Source organism: Monodelphis domestica, chromosome 7 (assembly GCF_027887165.1).
Source record: "Monodelphis domestica isolate mMonDom1 chromosome 7, mMonDom1.pri, whole genome shotgun sequence".
Taxonomy (NCBI): domain Eukaryota; kingdom Metazoa; phylum Chordata; class Mammalia; order Didelphimorphia; family Didelphidae; genus Monodelphis; species Monodelphis domestica.
The window spans coordinates 87,393,588-87,420,827 of record NC_077233.1 but is presented as its reverse complement, the minus strand read 5'-3'; the positions used below and the strand labels follow the sequence as shown (position 1 = coordinate 87,420,827).

At 37.2% G+C, this 27,240-nt stretch overlaps 1 protein-coding gene across 4 annotated transcripts in view; it reads right to left on the bottom strand.

The window, feature by feature from the left end:
• POC1A (POC1 centriolar protein A) overlaps positions 1-27,240 on the bottom strand; it is a 197,258-nt gene that overhangs the window by 17,735 nt on the left and 152,283 nt on the right. Inside the window, exon 11 of one of the 4 annotated variants that reach the window (XR_470923.3) lies at positions 21,479-21,655. The exons of 2 other annotated variants lie outside the window; for them this stretch is intronic. Coding sequence is in view for 1 of the 2 variants with exons in the window: in XM_007500515.3 (XP_007500577.1) it covers positions 21,575-21,655 (81 nt within the window). In the remaining variant the exon portion in view is untranslated. The remainder of the gene's footprint in view (positions 1-21,478; positions 21,656-27,240) is intronic. One more of the 4 variants, XM_007500515.3, reaches the window with a different exon arrangement.

Here is a 27,240-nt window from a genome sequence, read left to right as displayed (position 1 = left end):
CGAACGTAATGGACTTCTCCATTAGTGGCGGTGTAATGTCCCTGAACAATCTGCAGGGATCCAGCAGAAAAAACACCATTCATAAGCAGAGGATAAACTGTGGGAGTAGAAACACCAAGGAAAAGCAACTGCTTGACTACAGCGGTTGAGGGGACATGACAGAGGAGAGACTCTAAAGGAAACCCTAATGCAAATATTAACAACATAGCAATGGGTTCGAATCAAGAACACATGTAATACCCAGTGGAATCACGCATCGGCTACGGGGGGTTGGGGGGGAGGAAAAGAAAATGATCTTTGTCTTTAATGAATAATGCTTGGAAATGATCAAATAAAATATTATAAAATTAAAAAAAAAAGAAAAAAAGAAAATCCTCCAAGGAATTCCATGTGAACTAGAATGACCTTCAGGAATTGATACAGAGCAAAAGGAGCAGAACCAAGAGAACATTGTACACAGAGACTGATACACTGTGGTACAATCAAATGTAATGGACTTCTCTACCAGTAGCAATGAAATGATGCAGGACAATTCTGAGGGATTTATGAGAAAGAAGTTATCCACACCCAGAGGAAGAACTGTGGGAGCAAAAACACAGAAGAAAAAAACATTTCCTTGATTGCATGGGTCAATGGAGATATAATTGGGGACGTAGACTCTAAATGATCACTCTATTGCAAATATTAATAATATGGAAATAGGTCTTGATCAATGACACATGTAAAAGCCAAAAAAAAAAGAAAGAAATGTCATCTACTAAATGTAACAACTAGAATTCCTTCTGGGATCAGGAGAGCCCTTTTGGATAGTATTAGATTGGTGAATATAACATTTGGAAGGGAAATACAAGCAGGATCATCTGAGAACAATTTGGGGGGAGGCGGGGAAGGGAAACTACTTGAGCTTTTGACATCAGCTTGGCTTTTTCTTGACTGGACAACAAGGCTGCATTCAATGTCAAACATAGTTTGTGAGTTGGGGGGAAGGGAGAGCCTATATATTTTTATCATGACTCATTCTCTAGAGGTCTCAAAAGCAAAACATCCTAGGAGCTGTGGAACAATGGTATTTTAGTCATACCATAATTTCCCCACTCAGGCAAAAGAAGACATTGTGACCTACCTCTCATCAGTATAAAATTAACATGGTAAGCTTTTATTTTCCTTGGTGCTCAAGAAGTGTAAGACATTTTATGTAACACACTAAAGGACTTTCTGAACTGAATGTAAAAGGGGCCATCTGAAAAAGCAGTAGGCTTTTTTTTTTATGATTTCCCAAGAATTATAGTGATACTCAAAGAAGTTTAAACCCACATAAGGGGAGCTAAGCCTGCCCTTCACTAATCTATCCAGGAATAATCTACTGCCTTAGATAAGTCAGAAACACAATTGGGAAAAGAAAGACTGAAAAGTTATTACTCAAAATTGTCTCTGATTTGAAAATGAAATAAAATGCAACCAACTTATAGCACCACCTCCCTCTTCCTATATTCATTCATAAAAAAATTACCTATATGCACTACTTATTGTATGCTGAATGGGAGGCAGGAGAAGGATGTGGGTCCCAATTTCTACCTTCCAGAAGACTATGACATTTTTTCCTTTTCAGAAAAAATAATTCTTTTTATTGGTATCTTTTGTTTTGGATATCAACTACTTTTCCCAATGTTATCTGTTCCCCTTACTTTCCCAGAGAGCCATCTCTTATTAATAACAGAGAAAAAAAGCAGTTCAGCAAAACTATCATCATCAAAATTATCAGCTATTAGCATTAGAAAGGGGAATTATTTTTCTTTTAAAATGTTTTATTGGTTGAATCATTTACTCAAGATCTCATAGAACTGAGATTGGAATGTAGGTCCTTCCACTCTAATCTAGTACTCTTTTCAGTGCATCATAAAGTATACAGCCTGGAGAATGCTCCCTGGGGTTTGAGCATCATATAATAAGATTAGGAAAATGGATATTTCCATAGAACTTTATAGTTTGCAAAGCATTTTATGTCTAATTATCTTATTTCCTCTTCACAAAGCCATATGATGTAGGCAGTAGCAATAAAATCATTTCTATTTTACTGAAGAGGAAACTGAGGCCTAATCGCAGATTAAAATCTCATCTCTGGTATATGGACATAATGAAAAACAGTAGGTGTTTTGGTTTTTTTTGGTTGTTGTTTTTCTTTAACCCTTACCTTTCGCCTTAGAATCAATATTGTGTATTGGTTCTAAGACAGAAGAGTGGTAAGGGCTAGGCAATGGAGGTCAAGTTACTTGCCCAGGGTCACACAGCTAGGAAATATCTGAGGCCACATTTGAACCCAGGAACTCCCATCTTTGGGCCTGGCTCTCAATCCACTGAGCCACCCAGCTGCCTCTGATAGGTGCTTTTAAAGGGCATCATGCATAGGGGCAACCAGGTAGCACAGTGCCAGGACTGAGAGTCAGAAAGACTTAGGTTAAAATCCAGCCTTAGACACTTCCTGATATGTCAACCTGGCAAGCCATTTACCCCCAGCTGCCTAGTGTTTTAACACCCTTCTGACTTGGAACCAATACTTTGTTTGCAAGATGGGAGAAAGATTGGGGGGGGGGGGGGGGAGAGAGAGAGACAGAGAGACAGAGAGAGAGAGAGAGACAGAGAGACAGAGACAGAGAGAGACACACAGAGAGACACAGAGAGAGACAGAGAGACACAGAGAGAGACAGACAGAGACAGAGAGAGACAGAGACAGAGAGAGGGAGGGAGGGAGGGAGGAAGGAAAGGAGGAAGGGAGGAAGAAAGGAAAAGCATATCATGCATGGGACAACTAGGCTAGTATGGGGTCCCTTGGCTGAACAAATTGAAATCTATATTCAAAAAATGAAGAGATAAGTATTTTCCCATTCTTCCAGAGATGACTAAAATTGATGTCCTAAGTCCAGTACAGTTTGGCTACCACACAACAAGTCCAGTAACATCCTTGTCTTCAGGCCTCATCAAGATATCTGGGTGTGATAAAAGTACAGCCCTTATTCTGAAGCTCTTCTTTCAATCTCTACATTGCTTTCCCCCATTTCTCATAACTCTTCTGACCCATACCCCTCTATGTTTCTCAGATATTCCCCACACTTGTTAGCACTCAATTGTTTACCATCCTCCAGATCCAATGCACCTTCCTGGGTGTGTCTCCTTTCTTAGAGCCACCCAGTCTGCTTCCTCTAGGGTTCATTTTCCTTTGGATTTTGCTTGGGCCCCAAATTTTTGTCTGGTACATTCCTCCTTTTGTTCATCACTGTGTCCTTTTTTGGGTTCCTTTGTGTCACTGCACCCTCACCTCTTGTGAATTTTAAAACTACTCCACCCTACTCAGACCATACTTTAGAAGATTTGATTTATCTATCTCCTGATTGTAACAATGAAGACACTCTCTTTAACAGAATCAGGAATATCTTGTAGTACTTTACATTACTCCACCCTACTTAGACATACTTTAGGGGAAGATAAAGTTGTAATCTCCTAACTGAACAATGAAGGTACTTAGTTCTCACCTGATAGTGAAGCTAGAACTTTAAGCTAAGTGTATTTTTAGACCTTAATACAAAAAGGTGTTAAGTAACTATAAAGGTTAAATTAATCACAAAAAGGTCAAGTAACTAAAAAAAGGTGAACATAAAGAAGTGTGAAGTAGCTCAAAAGATATAAACTAATCAAAGAAGGTGGGCAGTCCTGGAGAAAGCCTTTGATCTAATTGGTAGATGTGAAAATTTAGAGATGGAGACACAAGGGTGAAAGGTCTACATATTTGGGATTTTTTTTTGGTCTCCCAAAAACTCTTTCCCCAGAAAGTTGGATCTGGCTGATCACTTCCTATGAGCAGCCTGGGCGCCAGTTCAATACTGGAACTCAGCCTGGAGGAGCTCATTCAGACAGCTTCCTTGAGACAGTCTCATGGTGAGTGATAAGACTGACTTCCTTTTCCCTTGGGCTCAGGGAGGCCCCTTTGGCCAAGGCCTTTAACTCCTGCCTGGCTCAGCCTGAGCCGGAGCAGTTTAAATGAACTCTTTTTCCTCTCCCTCTTTCTTCTCCTTAAATTCCTTCCCTCTATATTAATTAAATTACCATAAATTTCCAGACTGACTTGGGAATTTTATTTGATGACCACTTAAATCTAGATTTTAAGTCACAACTCTAAATTCATCTTTACACCCTCTTTGCGGGCCAAAAGGTTTGTCTAAACTCCAAATGAGGTCTATGGCACCTGATGATCCAGACCTGTTACCAGAGCAGATGTAAGTATGCTTAGAAAGCAGAAATAAGTATGCTTAGACTCAGGTTCCTAGACATCTCAGCTTCCAGAAATGCAGAAGCAAAAACTTCTAAGACTCCATCTTTAAATATCTGCCTATCTGTATCCTTTGTGGGATATCAAAGCCCCCTAAGAAAGGCTGGCTGTTGATGCCAAAGGGATAGACAAGGATGAGGAAAAGAATGAAAAGCACCCAAGTTGTCTAATTACTCAAATTTATAGAGCTAAATCAATTGTACAAAAAAAAGAATGGCTTGATAAATGGGCAAGGGACATGAACAGGCAATTTTTAGTTAAAGAAATCAAAACTATTAATAAGCACATGAAAAAGTACTCTAAATCTCTTATAATCAGAGAGATGCAAATCAAAACAACTCTGAGGTATCACCTCACACCTAGCAGATTGGCTAACGTGACAGCAAAAGAAAATAATGAATGCTGGAGGGGATGTGGCAAAGTAGGGACATTAATTCATTGCTGGTGGAGTTATGAATTGATCCAACCATTCTGGAGGGCAATTTGGAACTATGCCCAAAGGGCGATAAAAGACTGTCTGCCCTTTGATCCAGCCATAGCACTGCTGGGTTTGTACCCCAAAGAGATAATAAGGAAAAAGACTTGTACAAGAATATTCATAGCTGCGCTCTTTGTGGTGGCAAAAAATTGGAAAATAAGGGGATGCCCTTCAATTGGGGAATGGCTGAACAAATTGTGCTATATGTTGGTGATGGAATACTATTGTGCTCAAAGGAATAATAGACTGGAAGAATTCCATGTGAACTGGAACGACCTCCAGGAATTGATGCAGAGTGAGAGGAGCAGAACCAGGAGAACATTGTACACAGAGACTGATACACTGTGGTACAATCGAATGTAGTGGACTTCTCCATTAGTGGCAATGCAGTGATCCCAAACAACCCAGAGGGATCTACGAGAAAGAACACTATCCACATTCAGAGGAAAAACTGTGGGAATAGAAACACCGAAGAAAAACAGCTGCTTGATCACATTGGTCAATGGGGATATGGCTGGGGATATAGACTCTGGGTGAACATCCTAGTGCAAACATCAACCACATGAAAATAGGTTCTGATCAAGGACACATGTAATACCCAGTGAAATTGCGTGTTAAGGGTGGGGGAGGGGAGGGAAAGAATATGATTCTTGTAACCAAGGAATAATGTTCTAAATTGACTAATAAAAAAATTAAAAATTAAAAAAAAAAAGGCATCCAAATTGTCTTGTTTGGTATTGGAATTTCAGAGGTTGGGGCTACAAGGAACAACCTGTATGTAGGGTGAAAGATAAAAAGCTGAGGTGAGCCAGAAGGGCAGGGTCAGCCTGGACATTAAACACTAAATGGGTGACAACCTATTTATAATTAGTACTGAATGATGAAATCAGAGCAAAAAATACTTGAAGCCTTCATGAGGTCCATGTAAAAAAGATGAGAGAGAGAGACAGAGAGAGTGTTAAGAGTTAACTTCCAAAGCAAGGGGTGCTACATGTATCTGAAGTAGTCCTTTAGGCCAGGGACTAACAAGCTGTTTCCACAGACAATGGAAACCATCTGTTTTGCCTCATAGGTAATGGTGAAATGCCAGTCTCCAAGTGAAGCATTCAAACACACATGGAAGCATTTCCGACTTTTGAATGCATAACAAGAGTCATTTGTAAATAGAAAGTGTAAACCTTTTCTACTCTTCAGCTATTAATCAAAGGGGAGTCCACAATTCCATTTAAAGAAATCCAAAGCAACCTCTTCCTCTCAAAGAGAACAGCAGTCATTATGGAGGTTTTCACTAAACAATGAACCAGTTTACTCTTATGAAAACTCAGCCTTCAAGATGAAACCAGAAGCTGAGATGCCCAAGTTTCAGTTTGTATAGCAATCAGTACCCAATTCTGTTAAGTCACAATCTCAAAAAAATTTTTTCAAGATATCAAAGAACATCAGAAGTCAATGTGATGGAACCATGTGCTAGCTCTTTCCCAACCCTTTGACAGTGACCCACTAGAACTAAAAGTTGGTTTGTTGGTGATATCAATGAACTGACTTTTTTTTTTAAATAAAAAAAACAAAGGGTAAACATAGCATACCAACACCAATACTTTTTAGACGATCTAGCTATTTAAATAATACTTTTTGTTGGCTTTTGCACTAAATATACATGTAACAGTAGAGAAAAAATGCTGGACTAAAACTTGGGTTCAAATTCTCTCTCTTCTGTGTAACCTTGGGCAAATCATTTCCTCTGTAAAATGAAAGGATTGGACTTGGCCTCTAAAGTTTCTTCCAGCTCTATATTATAATCCTTCAACTAAGCTATCATTCATTTATTCTTTCACAAATCTGAGAACCTTTGCCTAGGAGATCTTTGTGCATGCTTAGCTGTAGCAGTATTGTTTCCTTGGCTCCCATTTCTCTTTTTCTCAGTGGAAGTCAGGAGACCTGGGTCCTAATCCAGGCTCTATCAAGTTTCTATGAGATCCTGAGCAAGCTCTACCAATGTCTCCTCTCTTTAGTGAGTCCTGCTTTGTAAAGCCCTGGGAATCTTCCAGCTAGAATATTCTATGATACCAGATTTCTTTTCTTTTCTGTTTCCTGAGATTGCTCTGAAGACTCAAAACTATAACTCGGAATTTTTCCTCTCATAATTCCTTATTCAGTGAAACTTATGACAGTATTCTACAGTCACACAAAATGCTAGAGATCATTTCAGAAGTTCAATTCTTTTTTAATAAAAAGAAATATTTCAATGGAAATCTTTTTGGAGTCCCTTTGGGACATACCACTGAGTATTAAAACAGAAGAGAGTTTAGTTATATATACAAAAAAACTTATATTATTATGAGTGTAATGTAGCAGAGTAGACAACTAATAAGCATGTAGAATATCCCCATCCTGGTGGATATCTCATTCTTTGCAGAGCATACCTTTGGCCACTATAACCTAAACTATTTTGACTTACTTCAGCATGCCTTTAATTTAATGTGCCTTTTCTGAAAGAGTTTTAAAGGCTGAATACTTGCTGCTCGAAAAGGTGAAAAAGAAACAGGATATTGTCTTCACCTCTCAGGCTATTTACAAAGATTCCATTCAGAAGAAAGGACTTAACTCACACATAGGAGAAAGAGAACCTTATCAGTGGTTAAAATTAAGAGCCATAATCTATGAAAGGGTCAGGAAAGAGACCTGCAGGCTGGGCTGGGCAGGAAAGCCTTCCTGATGGAAGTAGAACTTGACCCTGGCTTTGAAGAAGAGATCAGATTCAAAATGGTTCAAAATAGGGAAGGAGCAGGGGAGGAAGGACATTCCAAGAAGGAGCAATAGCAAGAATGACTATGAAGTGTGGAGTTGTGAACTGACCCAATCATCCTGGAGGGCGATTTGGAGCATGTCCAAAAGGTTCTATAAAACAGTATGTAATACCACTACTAGGTCTGAATCCCAAAGAGATAAATGTTTAAAAGAGGGGTAGGGAGAAGGACCTACTTGTACAAAAACATTTATAGCAGCTCCTTTTTGTGGTGGCAAAGAATTGGAAATTAAGAAAATGGAATCAATCATCAATAAAGGAATGGCCAAACAAATTCTAGTTATATGATGGGGATGGAATATTATTATGTTGTAAGAAATGATGAACAAGATGATTTCAGAAAGAGTACAACCTACATGAACTGATACAGTGAAATAAGTTGAACCAGGAGAACATTGTACACAATAATAACAATATTATGGAATGTTCAACTCAGACTTAGCTGTAAGCAATACTCAGCAATAATCAGGACAATTCTGAGGGACTTATGACAAACAATGCTTTCCACCTCCAGAGAAAGAACTGTTGGAGATGGCATGTAGATCAAAGCATATGATTTTTCAATTCAGTTTATTTGGGGATTTTGGTTTTATAAGAATATTTTCTTACAAAAAAAGATTAGGAAATGCTTTGCATGATAATACATATATAACCCAGGTCAAGTTGTTTACCATCTTTGGGAAGGGGGAGAGAAGGGAAGGAGGGAGACAGTTTGGATGATATAACTTCAGAAAATTTATGTGGAAAATTGTTATTACAAGTAATTGGTAAAATAAAATACCTTTATTTTTAAAAAAGATTTGAAGGGTGGTGGGGAGAATGAGAGAATTCCCAAGATCTGACAAAGGACATGAAGAGTAAGAGAACAAAAGACCAGAGAGATAGAAGCCCCACTACAAAGGGCCTCAACTTCCAGGAGGAGGGGTTTTAACTGCATCTGATCAGGCAACAGAAATGTTCTTCTTCAGGGGAGAGATAGGAAGAAAACTTCAGAAGAAAGGTCACTCAGATATTTGGAAAAAGCTTGGAGTGAGGAGATAAGGTCAGAAACAGGTTTGAGGTGGGAAAGGAATGGCCTGGAGGATAATGTAAACCTTAAAATTTCTTAGACTTATAAATGTTGGAAATTTCACCATTGGGAAATTTCATACTTGAAAAATTTCCTACTGATAGTCTATTGGAATGTTAACCCCCTTGGCACGGGAGGGTCTTTCTCCTCCCTACTTAAGATTACTTTAGGACAGAAACCTTTTGCTGAACAATGGAAAGGGCTTTGACCTATGCTTAAGCATAGAACAGGAAGTTCTTTGAGTCATGATTGATTTTAGAATTGATACAATAGAGATACTTGGAATGACAGAACCAGGTCTTGGAACTTCCAATCTCCACCCTACTCAGGGTAACAGGATTTAGGAAGGGCTGCAGCAAAGGATCAAGATTTAATTATTTGAGAATATGACCTTCAACAGACATGTGCAAAGCCACAGACCTCTGGGCGGTCCTGGGTTAAGCTAGAGCCACCATTGGCACAGGGAAGACATGGACAGTGATTGGTAGATGTGAGAACTGAGGGGAGGGAACATAAGGTGGTTTTCTTAAAGATAGCGGAGTCTGAGGACTGAGGTGGTTGGAGAGGTTTTGTTCTGAGAGGTTGTGCTCTGAGAAGCTTGCTCTGAAGGAAGCTGGAGGTGGAGGCCCCTGAGACTGTTTCTCCATTTTGGTCACATGAGTGATAGGGACTGATCTCTTTTCTTTGCCTCAGCTATCTAAGGGCTTGGGCCTTTTGGCCCAGCCTAAACAGAGGGGGTATTTAAGCCCTATTTCCCTTCTCTCCCATTTCTCTCTCTCTCTCTCTCTCTCTCTCTCTCTCTCTCTCTCTCTCTCTCTCTCTCTCTCTCTCTCTCTCTCTCTCTCTCTCTCTCATACCTTTCTTCCTCCTGTTTGTAATTAAAAACTCCATAAAAGGTTGACTGCTGACTTGAGTTTCATTTAGGAATTACATAGCTGAATTCCTTGGCGACCTTAAATATATATCAGTCTTTTAAAGTGATTTCCTTGTCACAATAAGAAGAGTAGAAATGAGGAATTTGAAAGCAAAAACCAAGAAGATGGTACTCTGCCTGCATTTCTCACATGATCAACTGATCTGAGAAAGCATGAATTTGAGGGCAGGATGAGTCAAATTTTGTCCCCACTGTGTCTAATAGTATTCTACACAGAATAAGTATGTAGTGATTTGCTGAAATGAAGAAACAGTGGATCTTATGAGGAGCAAGGGAAGGAAAGAGTAGAGTCAACAATTACTCTGGGTTTGCAATTCTTAAAACCTTTGTTGTGTCATACAGTGCCTGGTGAAGCTTATGGACTCTCAGAATAATGTTTTAAATATTATAAAATAAAATATATCGGAATACAAAGGAAATCAATTATGCTGAAATACAATAACTAAAAAAAAATTGATGGTCCCAGGTCAGGACTCTTGATCTGGGCAGTTATAGTCCAATTGATGAGGGAAATAGTGGTATCACTGTCAGAGGGAAAGCAAAACATAGCTGAGGATGTTAAACCAGTTATGACCAATTCTTAGGAATATATTCCAAAGCTAAACATATAACTAGGAAATTATCTGTCCCACCATTCATTTTCCCCAGTGCAATCAACTTCAGGTTCCCCTGTTATGCAAGCAAAGAATCTGTTTAGCATATGGCATCCTAAACAATACATTATTAGATCACAGAAAGTGGTTGTGGTGACTTCTTTTCAAGACAACTCTAAGAATAGCTCAGAAACATAATGGTCTAGGGTATAATCCATATATAGCTACCTGAAGGCAAAGGGTCCAACAAATCCAAGTTCTGGGATTCACATAGCAAAGGCTTCACAGCAAGAGGCTACTGTATCAGCCATTAAAAAAATAGTGACATTAATTGTTCTTTAACTTTCAAAAGTCAGTTGATATTTTTCAGGGAAAGACTTTATTCAAGAAAATACAAAGAACTATCAAAAGGCAACCCAAAGATAAAAACTTGGAGAAGGTAGAGTGCTACTTTCAAAAAGATTCCAAATGACTTTGCTACAAGAGGTAAAACACAATGTATAGTATACTCTTTCAGCTACTAGGTCAGCATATCTCAAAGAGATCAAAGGAAAAGGACTCAGTTGTACAAAAGTATTTATAGCAGCTCTTTTGTGGTGGTAAAGAACTAGAAACAAGCTGTGATATATGATTGTGATTGGAATGCTACCATGTTATAAGAATGATGGAGGGGATGGAATCCGAAAAATTTCTGAAGACTTATATGAGTTGATGCAAAGTGAAATGAGTAGAACTCAGAGAACACTGTACACAGTAACAGCAATATTGTAATTATAATCAACTAAGAAAGACTTAGCTACACTGATCAGTACAATGATCTAAGACAATTTCCAAAGGACTCATGACAAAAAGAACACTATCTACCTCCAGAAAGATAAATTATAACTCTGAGCATTGATTGAAGGATATTTTTTTCTTTCTTTTATTTTTTCTTTTGCCCCTTCCTACACATGGCTAATGTGGAAATGTTTTACATGATTTATCATATGTGGTAATGGTTTCTTATTCCTTTCCTTCTTAATGGGCAGGGAAAAGGCTAAATAAAGAGAATTTGAAACTAAAAATAAAAAAGCAAAGACAATGAAGATTCCAGTCAATGACAAATAATAGCAAATGAAAAATAATCTGCTGTACAAGTAGAGAAAAGAAAGAGATGAGATTAACAATAAAAAAATACATTTACTAAAAGTTTTAAAATTTTATAAAGAAAATATATGGAGTAAATTGGAGCTGGATTTCTTTAAGACATCTTTTGACAGAAACCAAAGACACAGGGCGATGGTCTACAACACCTGGGCCAGAAAAGTCCGCCAAATAATCCCCCTTAAGTGTTCTTAGTGCTAAAAGTCTCTCTTCTTCCCCACAGTGAACAGGTTAAGCACAGGGAGGGCCAGTAGTAAGCACTAAGAGTCAGGAACAAGAAAAAGAAAACTAAGGATTTCCAATTCAGCAGATAAAGCAAAAGAAATCTTAAAGTATCCTAAAGAGATTGTGCTAGGCTGGTGTTTCTTCCAGAAATAATTAATAACTAAATGTGTATGAAATGCAGGCCAATCTCCCTTAGATGGAAGATAAAAGGGTTGGAGAAATTTGGCTACCTACTCTGATTTATCAGGGAAAATGAAACGTTCCTTAAAAGAAGAAAAACTCCTAAAGAAAAAACGACAAACGGAAAATTTGATGCCCAAACACAGAACTCAAGAGAATCACCAAAAGGTAATTAAGGGGAAAAAACCCAACACCTTTATTTAAAGGACTAATAAATTCAAATAATGTATATGCCTGTAAGAAAAGATAATATTGGTGACTCTTAAAAATTGTTATTATCATCAGAGTAGCTAGAAGAAGTATACTCAGAGGGAACAGTCACAAACTGTATAGGATGAAATGTCAAAAAATATACGAAACACTAAGGGTAAAAAAAAAAGGAGGATAATACTGAGAGAAATGGGGAAAAAAAAGATAAAATGGGGGAAATTTATATTTCATAAAGAAGTGCATGAGGGAGGGAAGAGAAGACCAATACAATGGAAGGGTAAAAGAAGTTGGAGACAGGTAATACTTAAATCTTACTTGCATGAAATTGACTCAGAGGGAAGAACAATCAGATCCATTGGGGCAGAGAACTGAATTGTGTTTGATAGAGAAGCAGAAGGGTAATAAATGGACTGGTGGGGAGGAGAGCAATACAAGGGAGGGAGAGAGTGGGGGGTTGATTAAAAGGCACTATGGTAAGAGGGGAATAAATAAGAGGGGAGGAGTTAGGAAGGAGAGTAACATTAGGGAGGGGAAAGGGGGGTGAGACTAAAAGAAGAAAAAATTCAAAAGAAATAAGGGAATCCAAATCTATACCAGTATGGAGCATGGAAGAATGAATATGATACAGAGAAAGAAAAGAGAATAATGACTGGCAACAAGAAGTGCTCAACATACATGATCTCACTTGAGCTGACTCTAAGGAAGGTGCAATTGAATTCCAATAATTCTACAAACTAATGGACTAAAAGGATATAGATTTAAAAACCATTCATGCTTACCTACTCTATAAGATTCAGGTCTAGGTCCTCACATAAGGTGATCCACAAGGAGTCCACCCAAAGTACGAGAGGTGTTTTTTAACTTTCTTCTTGGTCTTGAGTCAGGAAGGCACAAATCCTAATTGTGATTTTAGATACTTACTTAGCTATGTAACCCTGGGCAAGTCACTTAACTTCTGTTTGCTTCAATTTCCTCAATTGTAAAAAAGGAATGATAACAGCATCTACCTCCCAGGGTTATTGTGAGGATCAAATGAGATAATTATTAACATGCGTAGCACAGTGCCTAGTCAGCACTATATAAATACTATTATCTTTTTAAAAAATGTTTACTTTTCATCTTAAAATTGATACCAAGTCAGGCAGAAAAGCAGTAAGGGCTGAGCAACTGGGGTAAGTGACTTGCTCAGGGTCACACAGCTAGGAAGTATCTGAGCCAGATTTAAACCAGGATCTCCTGACTGCAGGGCTGGATCTCTATTCATTATTCTACCTAACTGTCTCTATTAGCTATTATATCTTGACATCCCCAGGCATTGGTGAAAAATTCAGATATCTCTCACCACTGCCACATAATTAGATGATCTTATTTTCTTATGATATAGTTACCCAATGACAAAATTTAATACAATTTTTCTTCCAATTCTATCAGATGAAAAATGTTTGGCACAATGCCTGGCACGCAGTGCTATCTATATAAATGTTAAATCCCTGTTACTCCAAATTCTCATTGATCATATGTTGAAGTTGCCTCATATTCAATGTGCACTTTCATCTTGTCTTCTGTGTCAAACTCTTCCTCCAAATTTCACAAATGATAACTCTGCAATTCAAAGAAAGGAATGACCACACAAAGGATGCCTTCCTGACTGGCATTCATGCAAACCATTGCACCACTGGGGCTAAGATCCTCTCTACTACTGAGGCAACTGTTACATATTGCTTGACCAGAAGAAGAATGAAATGAATTCTACAAACAGATCATAAAGTTGGCATGTAGTGGTGATAAGGAACTTCCATTATTTAGATATGTGTCAAAGGTTTCCCTTTGTTCTTTGTGATCTCATCTCAGTGTGAACACATCTATCCTCTCATTTTGCTGACTACAAACCATCTAAATCTCATTTTGTTTTGGTTCTTGTCTAAATCCTCTCACAAAACCTCCCCAGTGATATCTGCTACAAGGCTGATATCCTAAGGAGATAAGAGAGGGAAGAAAGGGATCTATGATTTCAAAAATAAATTACAACGAAGAACTGAAAATGAAGGGGCTTCCCAGCAACTAGGGAATGGTTGTTATGGTATATGAATGTAAAAGAATACTATTGCACCTTAAGAAACAATGAAAAGGAAGTAAAGAAGACTGAAAAAACTTGTATAAACTGATGTGGAGTGAAGTAAGCAGAATCATTTATATGATAACAATAGCATTATGAAGAAAAGCAATTTTGGAAGACTTGAGGATTATGTTCAATGCATGATTCCAGAGGACTGATGAAGTCCTGAAAGAGAAATGATGGATTCAAGGTGCAAAGAGAGAATTACATTTTGGGGCATGGTCAATATGGGAATTTGTTTTGATTGAGACATGCAATGGAGCTAAGGACATTATAAAGAGCTTTATAAGTTATCCTAAAGGTAAAAAGAAAAGCAAAGACATGATCACTTGTCTGGGTGAATGAATTAATGATAACTGGTAAAAGAAAGAAAGTAAAACTACTCAAATCTTACTTTGCTATATTCTTTTCCCACTCAGGGATAACATTCAAACTTGGGAGTAGAAAACAAAGATGACTGACAAGATATAGAAAGCCAAGATAAGTAAAGGAATGCTAAGAGAAAATTTGCATTTACTAGGTCCAAGTTACTAGAGGTAGATGAATAAATAGGGAATAAGGTAAACACTTTCAGACTATGTAGCTTGGAGAACTTGACTCAGTTTCCGGACAAAATTCTGTAACATGTTAAAGATGGTCTATGAGCACTTAGAAAGTAAATCAATGATCACTATTCCCCCACATTTGTGAATCAAGAACAAGTCATGCTAGACTAACTCCATTTCCTCTGACAGTGACACTTGTGAATCTTAAAAATTCTCAATAGAATTCTAGTTCCTTTTCTTCTTATGGCAAGCACATCTATAGATTTGTACAGGATCTGAGGGTGGTGAATAATCACGTTATAAAAAAGACACTCCATAGTTTCCAACATAAATACTATTATTTCCTTTATTCCTAGCACAGCTACACATTAGTACACTTTTGCTCAGCTTTCTTTTCCATACCTATACATGAGAAGTCCAGGCATATTTTTGCTTTCACCTGGAAAGGCTCGCAATATACATGGAGTCATCTGCCACAGGGTTATGTAGAATGCCTGAGTTTCCATTTGCACAAATTTTGAGCCAAGAGACAGATAATATAACATTTAAATATAGTAAATTAATCAAATATGTAGATGATCTGCTCTTGGCTTCAACAGACACAGAAACATGTCAGGAAGATAGTAAACACCTTCTTTTGGAATTTCACAAAAGAGGACATAAAATCTCAAAGGATAAAATTCAGTAGTGTCTCCCTAAAGTAGAATGTTTGGGATTCATCCTGACTGCTGGTGCTCACTATATTTCTCAAAAACGAAGTGAAAATATTCAAAATTTAAGTGCTCCTACCACTAAGAAACAGTTGAGAGCAATTTTAGGAGCAACAGGGTTTTACAGACAATGGATTCCTTGCTATGGGGAAATTACTAAACCCCTTATAGCACTAACAAAGGATTCGGTCCCTGAACTTCTCAAATTAGAGCCTGAATACTTGTCAGCTCTATCAGATCTAAAAAAAGCTATCATGTCTGCCCCTGATCTAGGCATCCCAGATTACAACAAAATATTTACTTTGTAAGTACATGAGCAAAGAGGAGTAGCTTCAGGTGTTTTAACTCAGACTTTGGGGCCTTCTCAGCGCCCAATTGGATCCAGTAGCATCAGGAGCAGCACCATGTCTTAGAGGAGTAGCTGCTACAACCTTACTGATTCCAGGAAATGGGATAAAAACAAGGAGAACAGACTTAACCTGTAAAGTGCCAAAAAAGAGCACACAGGTCAAAATGAAACCAATCCATGTGGGATTGATGAACTTCTACTGTGAACCTTAAAAATTCTCAGACCCTACTTCATAAGGTTGGATTGTGAACCTTAAAAATTCTCAGACCCTACTTCATAAGGTTGGGTTAAGCCTATTCCCCATTTTAAACAATGAAGGAACTTAGATCAGGAATGTGAGACTTCTACTTAGATCAGGAATGTGAAGACCTCTACTCTACCCCTACTTAAGCATATTTTAGGGGAAGATAAAGTTGTAAACTCTTTGCTGAACAATGAAAAGTACTTAAACCCATACTTATAATAAGGCAAAAGTTCTTAAGCTGTGTGTATTTGTAGAACTAATACAAAAGGGTGCTAAGTACCTATAAAGGTCAGGCAACTTGTGAACTTGAAAAAGGCAAAGAGGTGAGAACTTACTCAGGTGTGAATTACTCAAAAGTTTAGACTTCTTAGGTGTGAATTAAGAATGGTCTGTCCTTTGGAAAACGTCTACTGTGATTGGTAGATGTAAGAATTTAGGGGAGGTGACATAGGAGAAAACTCCCTTTAAAAGGAGCTCAGAAAGGGAGCTGAGGACAGTCAGCTGGGAAAGGCTGAATTGAAGGAGGCAGCTGGCCAAGGCTGCCTTGAAGGATCTCTCTCAGGACTCTCTCAGAGACATTCATCTGAGGGTGAATTCAGATTCACATTCACATTCACATTCACATTCACATTCAGGATTGAGCTGGTGGAGTCAGCTGAGATGGAGCTGGCCTGGTGTCTCTGAACACTAAATTCTTGCTTGGGACAAATCTTGTGGTGAGTGGATAAAAAACTAACTGATCTCTCTCTCTTTCATTTACTCCTTAATTTTGTATTAATTAAAATCTCTATAAAACCCAGTTGACTTGGGTATATTTCATAATTGGGAATTATTTCCCTGGCGACCACCTTATATTTGATTTTAAAACAAGACACTGTCTTGAAACCATATTTACTGTGGTCACAATTTACTCATCTACTCTTTTATCTACTACAATTTATGTCTTCCACTATTTTAATTATTACACTACGCCAATATGAAAAGGAGTTGAAATTAGTGTGAGAATCGAGGTTGCGACGCTTGACATATGTTAAGTCATTGGACTTCCTTGTATCTACACTTTTTGTAAAGTACTCAGTGAAGTACAAAATTTGACTATCATGCTGGATCCCTATATCCTGGAGAAGGACAAAAAATCAGATGAGGGAATGACACTTCCCTATCAAAATAGAATTCTAGTTTTTTCTTCTTATAGTATGGCAACTTCCTGTAGTCTTGGCAGCAAATAGGTAAGTGAAATATTACTACATTCTGTCCTACAGACTTGTGGGATAGAAATTACTTTAAATTGGACCTATACAAGGGCCTATTTTGAATTTTTTTTCCCTTATGTTTTTGGTTGTGTTTTTCTCTTCTTTTGATAATTGACTCATACACCCCCATAACTCAACATTGTATCCTGAGCTGAACTGGATGTTTTTTAACACATACTTCAGGGGGGATTGTATTTTAATTTAAAATCCAAGGTTTTTGATTTTTTGTTTAAGATTGTATTTTTATAAAAATCCAAGATTGTTTTTGTTCAAGAAAGATCTTCAAGAAAGAAGCTTGCTAACTCCTAAATCCAGAGAATGAACTATTGCAGAAAGACGCCAGAAAAACCCACACTACATCAAGAAGATCAAGAATGAACTTTGGATATGGTTGATTGAACTGAAGTTTGATTGAACATTTATTGTAAATGGTAAATTGGTAAAAATTGGGTGTATTTTCCTTAGGCAATGATTAGCCTCCTAACTCCCTCTCCATGTGGCTAGGGAAACAAACTGTTCCCTAGCATTTTACCTCAGGGGTGTTACAAGGGAATCACTTTAAAAGACTGATATATATTAATTTAAGGTCGCCAAGGAATTCAGCTATGTAATTCCTAAATGAAAACTCAAGTTTGCAGTCAATCTTTTATGGAGTTTAATTACAATAGGAGGAAGAAAGGAATTAGAGATAGAGAGAGAGAAAAAGGGAGAGAAAGGAATAGGGCTTAAATACCCCTTCTGTTTAGGCTGGGCCAAAAGGCCCAAGCCCTTAGATAGCTGGGGCAAAGAAAGGAAATCAGTCCCTATTACTCACGTGACCAAGATGGAGAAACAGTCTCAGAGGCCCCCACCTTCAGCTTCCTTCAGAGCAAGCTTCTCAGAGTACACTGCCACCACTCCGATCAACTCCTCCACCACCCCAAGTCTCTAGACTTCCCTGATCTTTAAGGAAACCATCCAAGTTCCCTCCCCTCAGTTCTCACATCTACCAATCACTGTCCATCAATTTCCCTGTGCCAATGGAGGCTCTAGCTTAACCCAGGACCGCCCAGAGGCTTTGCACATGTCTGTTGAAGGTCATATTTTCAAATGATTAAATCTTTGCTCCTTTGCTACAGCCCTTTCTAAATCCTGTTAACCTGAGTAGGGTAGAGATTGGAATAATTAAATTTTGATCTAGGCCGCAGCCCTTACTCAATCCTGTTAGGACTGAATAGGGTGGAGATTGATTCCAAGTATCTCTATTGTATCAATTCTAAAATCAATCATGACTCAAAGAAATTCCTGTTCTATGCTTAAGCATAGGTCAAAGTCCTTTCCATTGTTCAGCAAAAGGTTTCTGTCCTAAAGTAATCTGAAGAAGGGAAGAGAAGGAACCTCCCATGCCAATGGGGTTCCCATTCCAATAGACTATCAGTAAGAAATTTTCCAGGTATGAAATATCCCAATGGTGAAATTTCCAACATTTATAAGTCTAAGAAATTTTGAGGCTTACAGGGGGAAGGAGAAGGGAAGAAGGAAGTTACTCTTCCAAACAAAAAGTAAATTACAAGCATGGAATACTCTATGAAAGAGCAGTACCTTGCCTAACAGCTTCAAACAGCTTCTACCATTCATAAGTGCACTGATCCTTTCATTTATCTTGCCTGAGATTCAGGGGATAAATTCATCTCCCTACAATCCTTTGCCATTTGGGCCTGCCCATTCTCTAAGATTCATCCAGTTTGAGATTCCTCAAACCCATGTTCTCCCTCGCTATGGGAAATACCACAGTCCTGACAAAAAGGAATCTGAGTGGATAGAGAAAGGAACTGTAAAGAGTCTGGAAGTGAAAATTTTAAACCTTTTCAGACTCCATTGTTTTATGAAAGTCTCTGTATTATATTGTATTTTGCTGATTGTTCTGTTTAAGATTTAATTTTAAGTTCATATATTAATGTATTCAATACTATTCTGTTACACTGAATCAGTTTAATCTACTGTTTTAACTATTAGATATATTCTGTTACCTTCCCCCTATGACTAGTGAACAAAATATTGTAAAATATTGTTAAAGTCCATAAACAGCTTTTTTTTTTTCATTTTGCATTTGTTAATTGTCACATAGATGATGGATGGACTCAACCTGGCTAACAACCTTTGAAGAATTTAATGAGCTAAGAATTTAAATGGTAATTCTAAGGGGTCTTCAGAAATAATTTTAATTAACTAGTGGTTTCTGAATGGATGATTTTTAAAATATTTATATTATAAAGAATGTTGTATTAAAGGTAGAGAAACAGAGACATCCTACCAAGGTGTTTCTATGAAGCAGGAAGTCAAAAAGAGCTCCTGCAAAACTCTTCAGTTTAATTTACTTTCACCAGAACAATCTATATTTCTTGGTGATGTTCTAGACCCAAATAATTTTTACTTTGTTTAAAAATATATTTGCCAAGGTTGAAAGATTTGCTATGTCTGTAAAAATTGTGACAAATATCTATCAGTTCATAGTTTTTTTTTTGTCATACAGCAACTTATATGAAATATGATAGTGGGTTTGTTTTCTATTGTAATCAACTGGGCTATTGTGAATTTTGGGGACTTTGATACTTTTTTGGATGTATATTCTCTACTGTATTACTGTTTTATTCTGAAAATCATTTGTACTCACACAGTGGTTAAATTAAAAAGGAAATGGACCTCATTTTTTTAAGTGAGAAACCTTTGTATTCTACCTCTCCTTGACTGACATAGTGTCACTGATTGTAATCTATATATATTTGTTTTTTTACTCTTTTTTTATTATTGTTTGTCCTTGTATGTGCAATATAGTATCTGAGTTTTATTTTTTTTCTCTCCTTTTTGTATTTGAAGCACATGTCAACAGTATTGAGATTTTTCTTGAATTTTTTTATTTTGCAGTAATACAAGTTTAAAATACATTTGTTCTAATATTAATGCATACCCAAAAAACTTTAGACTATAAAAATTATGCCATTGATTGTTTTAAAAAATTATGGGACTTTGTTTAATGATTTTGTCTGATTCTAGGAGAAGGGAATACAAAAAGAGCCACTGCACAGTGCCAAAGAAGCACAAAGCTAAATGCATAGTGCCAATTGAGCACAAGGCCAACGAGACCAACCAATACCAATGGGATTGATTAAATTTTGAGCCAAGATAAGAAGACTTGAACTTGTTTGGGGTTCAAGGTTGCGGCTATTTTGACATATGTCAAAGGCAAGTCTTCCTTGTCCCACATTCTACCAAGTATCTCAGATTTGGCTCCTACCTGGCTCCTATAATCTAGTCCCTCCCCATTCTGTCTTTCATTGTGTGGTAAAACTTTCTGTAGTCCTGGCTGCTGATTGGGTAAATGCATAATTGCTTAAATCACTTTAATTGGGCCCTGATTCAAGGACCTGTTATAGGTTTATTTTTCCTTTACTTAGAACTTTTACACATAAGACTGTGATATTCTGTATTTCATACACAAAATATTTTTCTCTTCTATTTGGATTTTTAAAAATGTTTTTGATTTCTCTTGCCAATTGATTTATATACCTCATAACTCAGCGATGCATTCCCAAGTGATTCCTGTGCTTTTCAACACCCTCTTTTGGGGGGGGGGGGGGAATGTATAATTATTCTAAAATGCAATGTTTAAATTTTGAGAGTAATTTTAGGGTAAGAAACATGCTACCTCTCTGAATCCAGAAAGTGAACTGTTTGAAGAAGGCACCATGAAAATGCCTCCACAGACCACACACTGTACCAGAAGATCCAGAGTGAACTTTGGGATGTAGTGATTTTAACTGGGTGGGATTGAATGCATTTGTTTTGTATGTATACTCTTATGCCAAAGGGCACTGCCCCCTAACTGGCTTTCTGTCAATGCATCTAGCAATCATTAGTTTTGTTCTCTTTTCCTCTTATTCTCAAATTATTTTAACTTCAAAGTTGGTTATGCTTACAAGATCCATTTAGAGACTAGTCTTCCACAGATCTCAGGGAGGAATGTATAATTGAAAATCTATTACCCTAAAAAAGAACATTTCCTGAGAGCCCACTTTCATGTCGTTAAGTACTTCCTGAAGACAGGGAATATTAGGCAAGGATATGAAGGGTCCCGTCCTCTCTTTGGCTTCCTGTCAGCATGGTGATGGTGGTGAGTGGGGATTTTGAAATGGGCTAATCAGCCACGGGTACATGCTCTTTATTTTTTTATCCTCTTTATTTCTTGATTTCTAATGATCATTAGTAAATCCCTTAAAATATAACATTTTATTATTAAGATTTAATTTTAATTTTTACACTAACCATCAACAGCAGCATCTTTGACTGATCTTCATTTCACATGACTTTGAGATCCTTTACCATCCTGGTTGTCCTCCTCTAGGGATGCCCTCCAATCTATCAAGATGCTTCAAAAATGTACCAGGCTACTTTCTTTCGCATGATGCTGGCTTTCTTCATGTAAAAAACCTCACAACTGACCTAAACACAAGAAAAATGACTCACACTGAAATCTTGCCAAGTTAAGTGAGTCTACAGTGTCACATGGCAGCTAAAAAACTCAGTGTGGTTTTAGGATGCATTAAGAGAGGTGATTCAAAGAACCAGGGAGGTTATCAAACCATTTTACTTTACCCTAGTTAATCAATCCATCCATCTATCCATCAACTATATATATTAAGTGCCTGCTGTAAGCATAATTGGAGCACTCTGTATATTCCCAGGCATTGTATTTTGGTTAAGACATTGATAAGGATGGAGAAGGGCATCTGATTTATGCCACATGGAGATCATCTGAAGGACCTGGCGATGTCTAACTTGGCAACATAATGCCTTATGGAGGCTGGTGGGGAGGGCATGATAGCTATTTTCAAGTATGTGAAAGGCTGTCATGTGGAAGAGGAATTAAGCCCCAGAGGGTAGAGTTATACACAACACACAGAAAAACAAAGAAGCAAGTTAGATTTGGTATAAGGAAAACCTTCTTAAAAATTAAAGCTATCCCTTATTTATGAAAAACATAGAGAATGGGATCAAATATATAAGAATACAAATCAATCCCAAATTGATAAATGATGAACAGACTGGAATAGGCAGTTTGCAGATGAAGAAATCAAGGTTGTATGTAATCCCAAGAGCAAATGCTTTAAATCACTATTGAGTAGAGAAATGCAAATTAAAACCACTCTGAGGTAATACTACACACCTATCAGACTGGCCAATATGACAGAAAAGTAAAATAATGAATTGTGAATGTGAAAATCCCATTACCTCATGATTCTGTAATATTTTTTATATTCTATAATTCTGTAACACTTTATAACTACACTGTTCCGATATTGTTCTCCTCCATGCTTTAAACTTCTGACCTTTTTCATCCTAGACCCATGATGGTGAACCTATGACACACGTGTCAGTATTGAAACGTGTAGCCATTTTCAATGACATATGGAGCTGCATGCTGAGAAGGACATTTCATCCTTGGCTCCTGCATGGCCAAGCTTGGGCTTGAAGTGTACAAAATACCAACCTTCAATTGAAGATTGAAGAAATGAAATTCAGCAATAAAAAAGTCACTAATAGCCAGGTTAAAGATTCCCCCTCCCCCCCATTTATCTTAGTTCCCAGCACCCCATACAAGTTAAATATCAAGATCAACAAAAGAAACAGACTGACAGATGAACAAAGAAGTCACTAAGCAGGTAAGTTAAATAATTAGTTTGGGGTTTATTAAATACAATTATATATTACAATTATACATTTTTGTAACTATAAGTATCGTGAAATTATTATTTTTTTAAGTGACATACCACCCGAGTTATGCTCGTTTTTTTGGTGAATTTTGACACACCAAGCTCAAAAGGTTGCCCATCACTTCCCTAGACCAATGAAACTGTATATCTTTGACATTCTACTTTGTTATGGGTCTGTGTTTCTTGACCAAGGCTACACCCTGGGTTAATGCACAGGTTCTTTTTATCCAGGGCTAAAATGAGATTGGGCTGTATTCATAGGATGTACAAGATTGATGTACACCCTGCATTCATGATATGGGGTTATATACCCTTCATTCATCACACTAGAACAAAGGTCCTGGGTCAGAGGACCCGTTCCAATAGGCATGGGTCAAAAACTGACATCACTACTATAGCTCTAGTTCAAAATATGCTATATAAGGGGGCCAATCACAAGGCTTGAGTTCTTTGATTGCTAACCATAGTGTAGTCTTATTGGGAGACTGGATCCCTCTCTCAATAAATCTATTTCTTTTTGACTTAGAGAGTTGGTTTTTGTTTTGTGTCTTGGCTAATAAATTTTGCCACGAGATACTGAAGAGGATTGCAATGCTAGTAGAGTTGTGAACTGATCCAACCATTCTGAAGAGCAATTTGGCACTATGCCCAAAAAGCTTTAAAACTGTGCCTACCCTCTGATTCATCAATACCACTCCAGAGTCTGTATCTCAAAGAGATTTTTTAAAAAGGACCTATTTGCACAAAAATATTTAGAGCAATTCTTTTTATGGTGGCAAAGAATTGAAAATGGAAAGGTTGCCCATTAATTGGGAAATGATCAAGCAAAATGGTCTATAATAATGGAATACTCCTGTGCTATAAGATATGATGAGGATAATTTAAGTAAAACCTGGAAAGACTTACATGAACTGATGCAAAGTAAAGTGAGCAGAACCAGAACATTGTACACAATAACAATAATATTATATGATGAACATTTATGCATGATGACATAGCTATTCTTAGCAATACAGTGATCTAAGAAATTACTGAAGGACTGATAATGAAAACATTACCTGCCTCCAGAGAAAGAACTAATGGAGTCTTAATGCAGACTGAAACACATAATATTTCACTTTATTTTTTGTTTATTTGAATAGTTCTCTTTCTCAAAATGACTAACATGGAAAGAAGTTTTACATTATTACACGTGTACAATCTATATCAGATTACTTGCTGTTTCAGGGAGGGGAGAGGGGTGAGAGGATGAGATTTAGACTAAAAAAAAAAGGTTAGAAGTTCTTTCTTTATGCGATTGAGGAAAAAAATAAACTATTAAAAATAAAAAATATGATTTGGAAAAAATTAAAGCTATATAAATGGGAAATGATAGATTCTCCCTTATAAGAGATTTTTAAGCCACAGACATAATCACCACTTGCCAGGTATACTGTAGAGGCAGAGTTCTAATTTTTTTTTTTTGCACCTCAAACAAGTGGTAAGTGGAGAGAGGGAAGAGGAAACTTGCCGTAATTATCAGGTAAGTACCCTACTCCTGGGGATTATGATAAGCAAGGTAGGACATGGGAGCAGGGAAACAGTGATTCTAGATTTCCTATTATAGTAACAGCATTCTGTAGAGGTATAGGTTTTTGGCCAGGTTGGACTACCTAGCTGAGGGCCTATTCTACTCAGGCTTCTAGCACAGCACCAAAGGGCTATTCCTGTTCCTGTTCTCAATTACTTGGATGAAAGCATAGATTGAAGGCCTATCAAATTATCAGATGACACAAAGCTACGAACAATAAATAAGAGAAATGGCTCAGAAAGTGATGATGATGATGATGATGATAATGGTGATGATAAAAGCTAGCATTTATATAGGGCTTTGAAAAATACATAATGTATTTTATTTCCTTTGATCCTCACAACCACCTTGGGAGGGAGAGGTTACTAATTTCCTCATAGGTAAGAAAACTGAGGTAGACAGAGGTGAAGTGACTTGCCCAGGATCATATAGTAAGTATTGGGGGTCATATTTGAGCTCAGGTCTTCCTAATTCCAGCACTCTAACCATTATGGTACCCAGGATGAGCTGAATCCAAGAAAATGAAATGCAAAAGTGATAAAGATTAAATACTACATATGCTAAAAAATAAGAAGAGCTGTAAACTATACAATAGGGGAGACATAACTAGACAATAGTTCTAGTGCAAAAAGACCTGTGAGTTTAATAGATGGCTAATATGAATTTAAAAAGCATTTTAAAAAGTGATAGTGTTGAAGAGAGAAGTCATAGTTTACTGTATACTTCTCTTGTTTGAACACATCTAGCATAGCATTGTGTTTGCATTGCATTCACTAATTCAATCAAGTGCTGAATGGATTGTGAACACTGCTGAGATGCTAGAAGAAATACAAATAGAAATAGAAATATAAAGTTTGGAATAGATAAAGGGACGTTGATAAGATGGAGCAAGTCCAACAGAAAACAACCCTCAGCCATATCATATAAGGATTGGCTGAATGGTTGAGGGCTCCTGAATCTGAGGAAGAAAAGATTGGGAAGGAGCCAAGATACAGAAGAAGCATTACAATGGGACTCTCCCAACATTCCCCACAAAACAACTTTAAAATAACTTCACAAGTTGAATTCTAGAGCATTTCAAAGGCAACAGTATGAGGCTAAACATTTTTTTTTTACCCCAAGACAACTTAAGAGGTTGGAAAAGTGAGATCTGTTACATTGGGGAAATACTGGCCTGGAGTGTAAGCAGTAGCAACACTAGTTGAGGTGGTTACTACAACAGTGACAGCAGCAGTAGTAGCAGGGGCTCTCAGACCAGAGACGGTAAATAAATCAAGTCAGAATTATGGGGGACTTCTGTGCTGGCATTGAATGCAGGACCAAGTACAACTGGATGACTCCATTTCCCATATACAGTTCTAATCACAGCTCTAGGGAAGAGAGGAGTGTTTGCAGCTCCCAGGGAGTAGGGACCCTGGTCACAGTTCCAGAGCAGAAAGAAGCACTAGTATTTGTGGCTGTAGGAGAGCAAGGCCCCTACTTGGATAGGGATCACAGCACAGAAGAACAGTGGCCTCATCTGTTCCCAGTGTCTCAAAAATATTGAAAAGGACCCTAGAACTAGATGTGAAAACAGTAGTGTGAAAAAGTTCCCACCCTACCCCAGGGGAACAGAGCCCAATTTTAATACAAAAGTCAAAGTCAAGAAATAGGGTTGAAAAATAAGCAAATAACAAAAAAGGAATGTGACCATAAAAATCTACTATAGTGACAGAGAAGATCAAGACACAAACGCAGATTATATCAACATGAAAATAGCTACATCAAAGACTTAAAGAAAAATTCAGATTAGGCACACGCTCAAAAAGAATTATAGGAAGAACTAAAGAAAATTTTTTAAAAATGAAATAAGAATAGTGGAAGAAAAGTTGGGAAAAGAAATGAGAGCAATGTAAGAAAATTGGGAAAAGAGAATTAATAGTTTGGTAAAAGAAACACACCAAAAAACCTTGAAAGAAACAACACTTTAAAAAACAGAGCTGGCCAAAAGGTAAAAAACAGGTATAAAAGGTCAATGAAGAAAACAATATCTTTTGTTCTTCCAAATGAACTTTGTTATGGTTTTTTTCCTAATTCAGTAAAAAACAATGCCTTAAAAATCAGAATTGGACAAATGGAAGCTGATATCAAGAAACAATAAAACAAAGTTGAAAGAATGAAAAAAGGAAAAGAAAATATGAAATGTCGCATTGAAAAAATCACTTCTGGAAAATAGGCTAAGGAGAATTATTAAACAACCTGAAAATTTTGATTTTTTTTAAAAAAATGAGCCTTAGCCACTATCGTTCAAGAAATTATCAAAGAAAACGACACCGATATCTTAGGACCAAAAAGCAAAAATAGAAATGGAAGTCCTCTGATCATATCCTTTAAGAGATACCAAAATGAAAACTCTCAGGAATTTAGTCAAATTACAGAACTCCCCAGTTAAGAAGAAAATACTGAAAGCAGTGAGAAAAAAATCATTCAAATATTATAAAGCCACAGTCAGGATAACATAAAATTTATTATCTGGTATCTACGAAGATAAAGGAGTGGAAGATTTAGGATAGAATATTCTGGAAGGCAAAGGATCTAGGATTACAACCAAGAATAACCTAAACAGCAAAATTGAGTATAAGGATTGGCCGAATGGTTGGGAGATATTGAATATGAGGAAGAGAAAACTGGAGACAGAACCAAGATGGCAGAGTAGAGGAAGCACTACAATGGACTTCTTCCAACATTCCCCACCAAACAAGTTT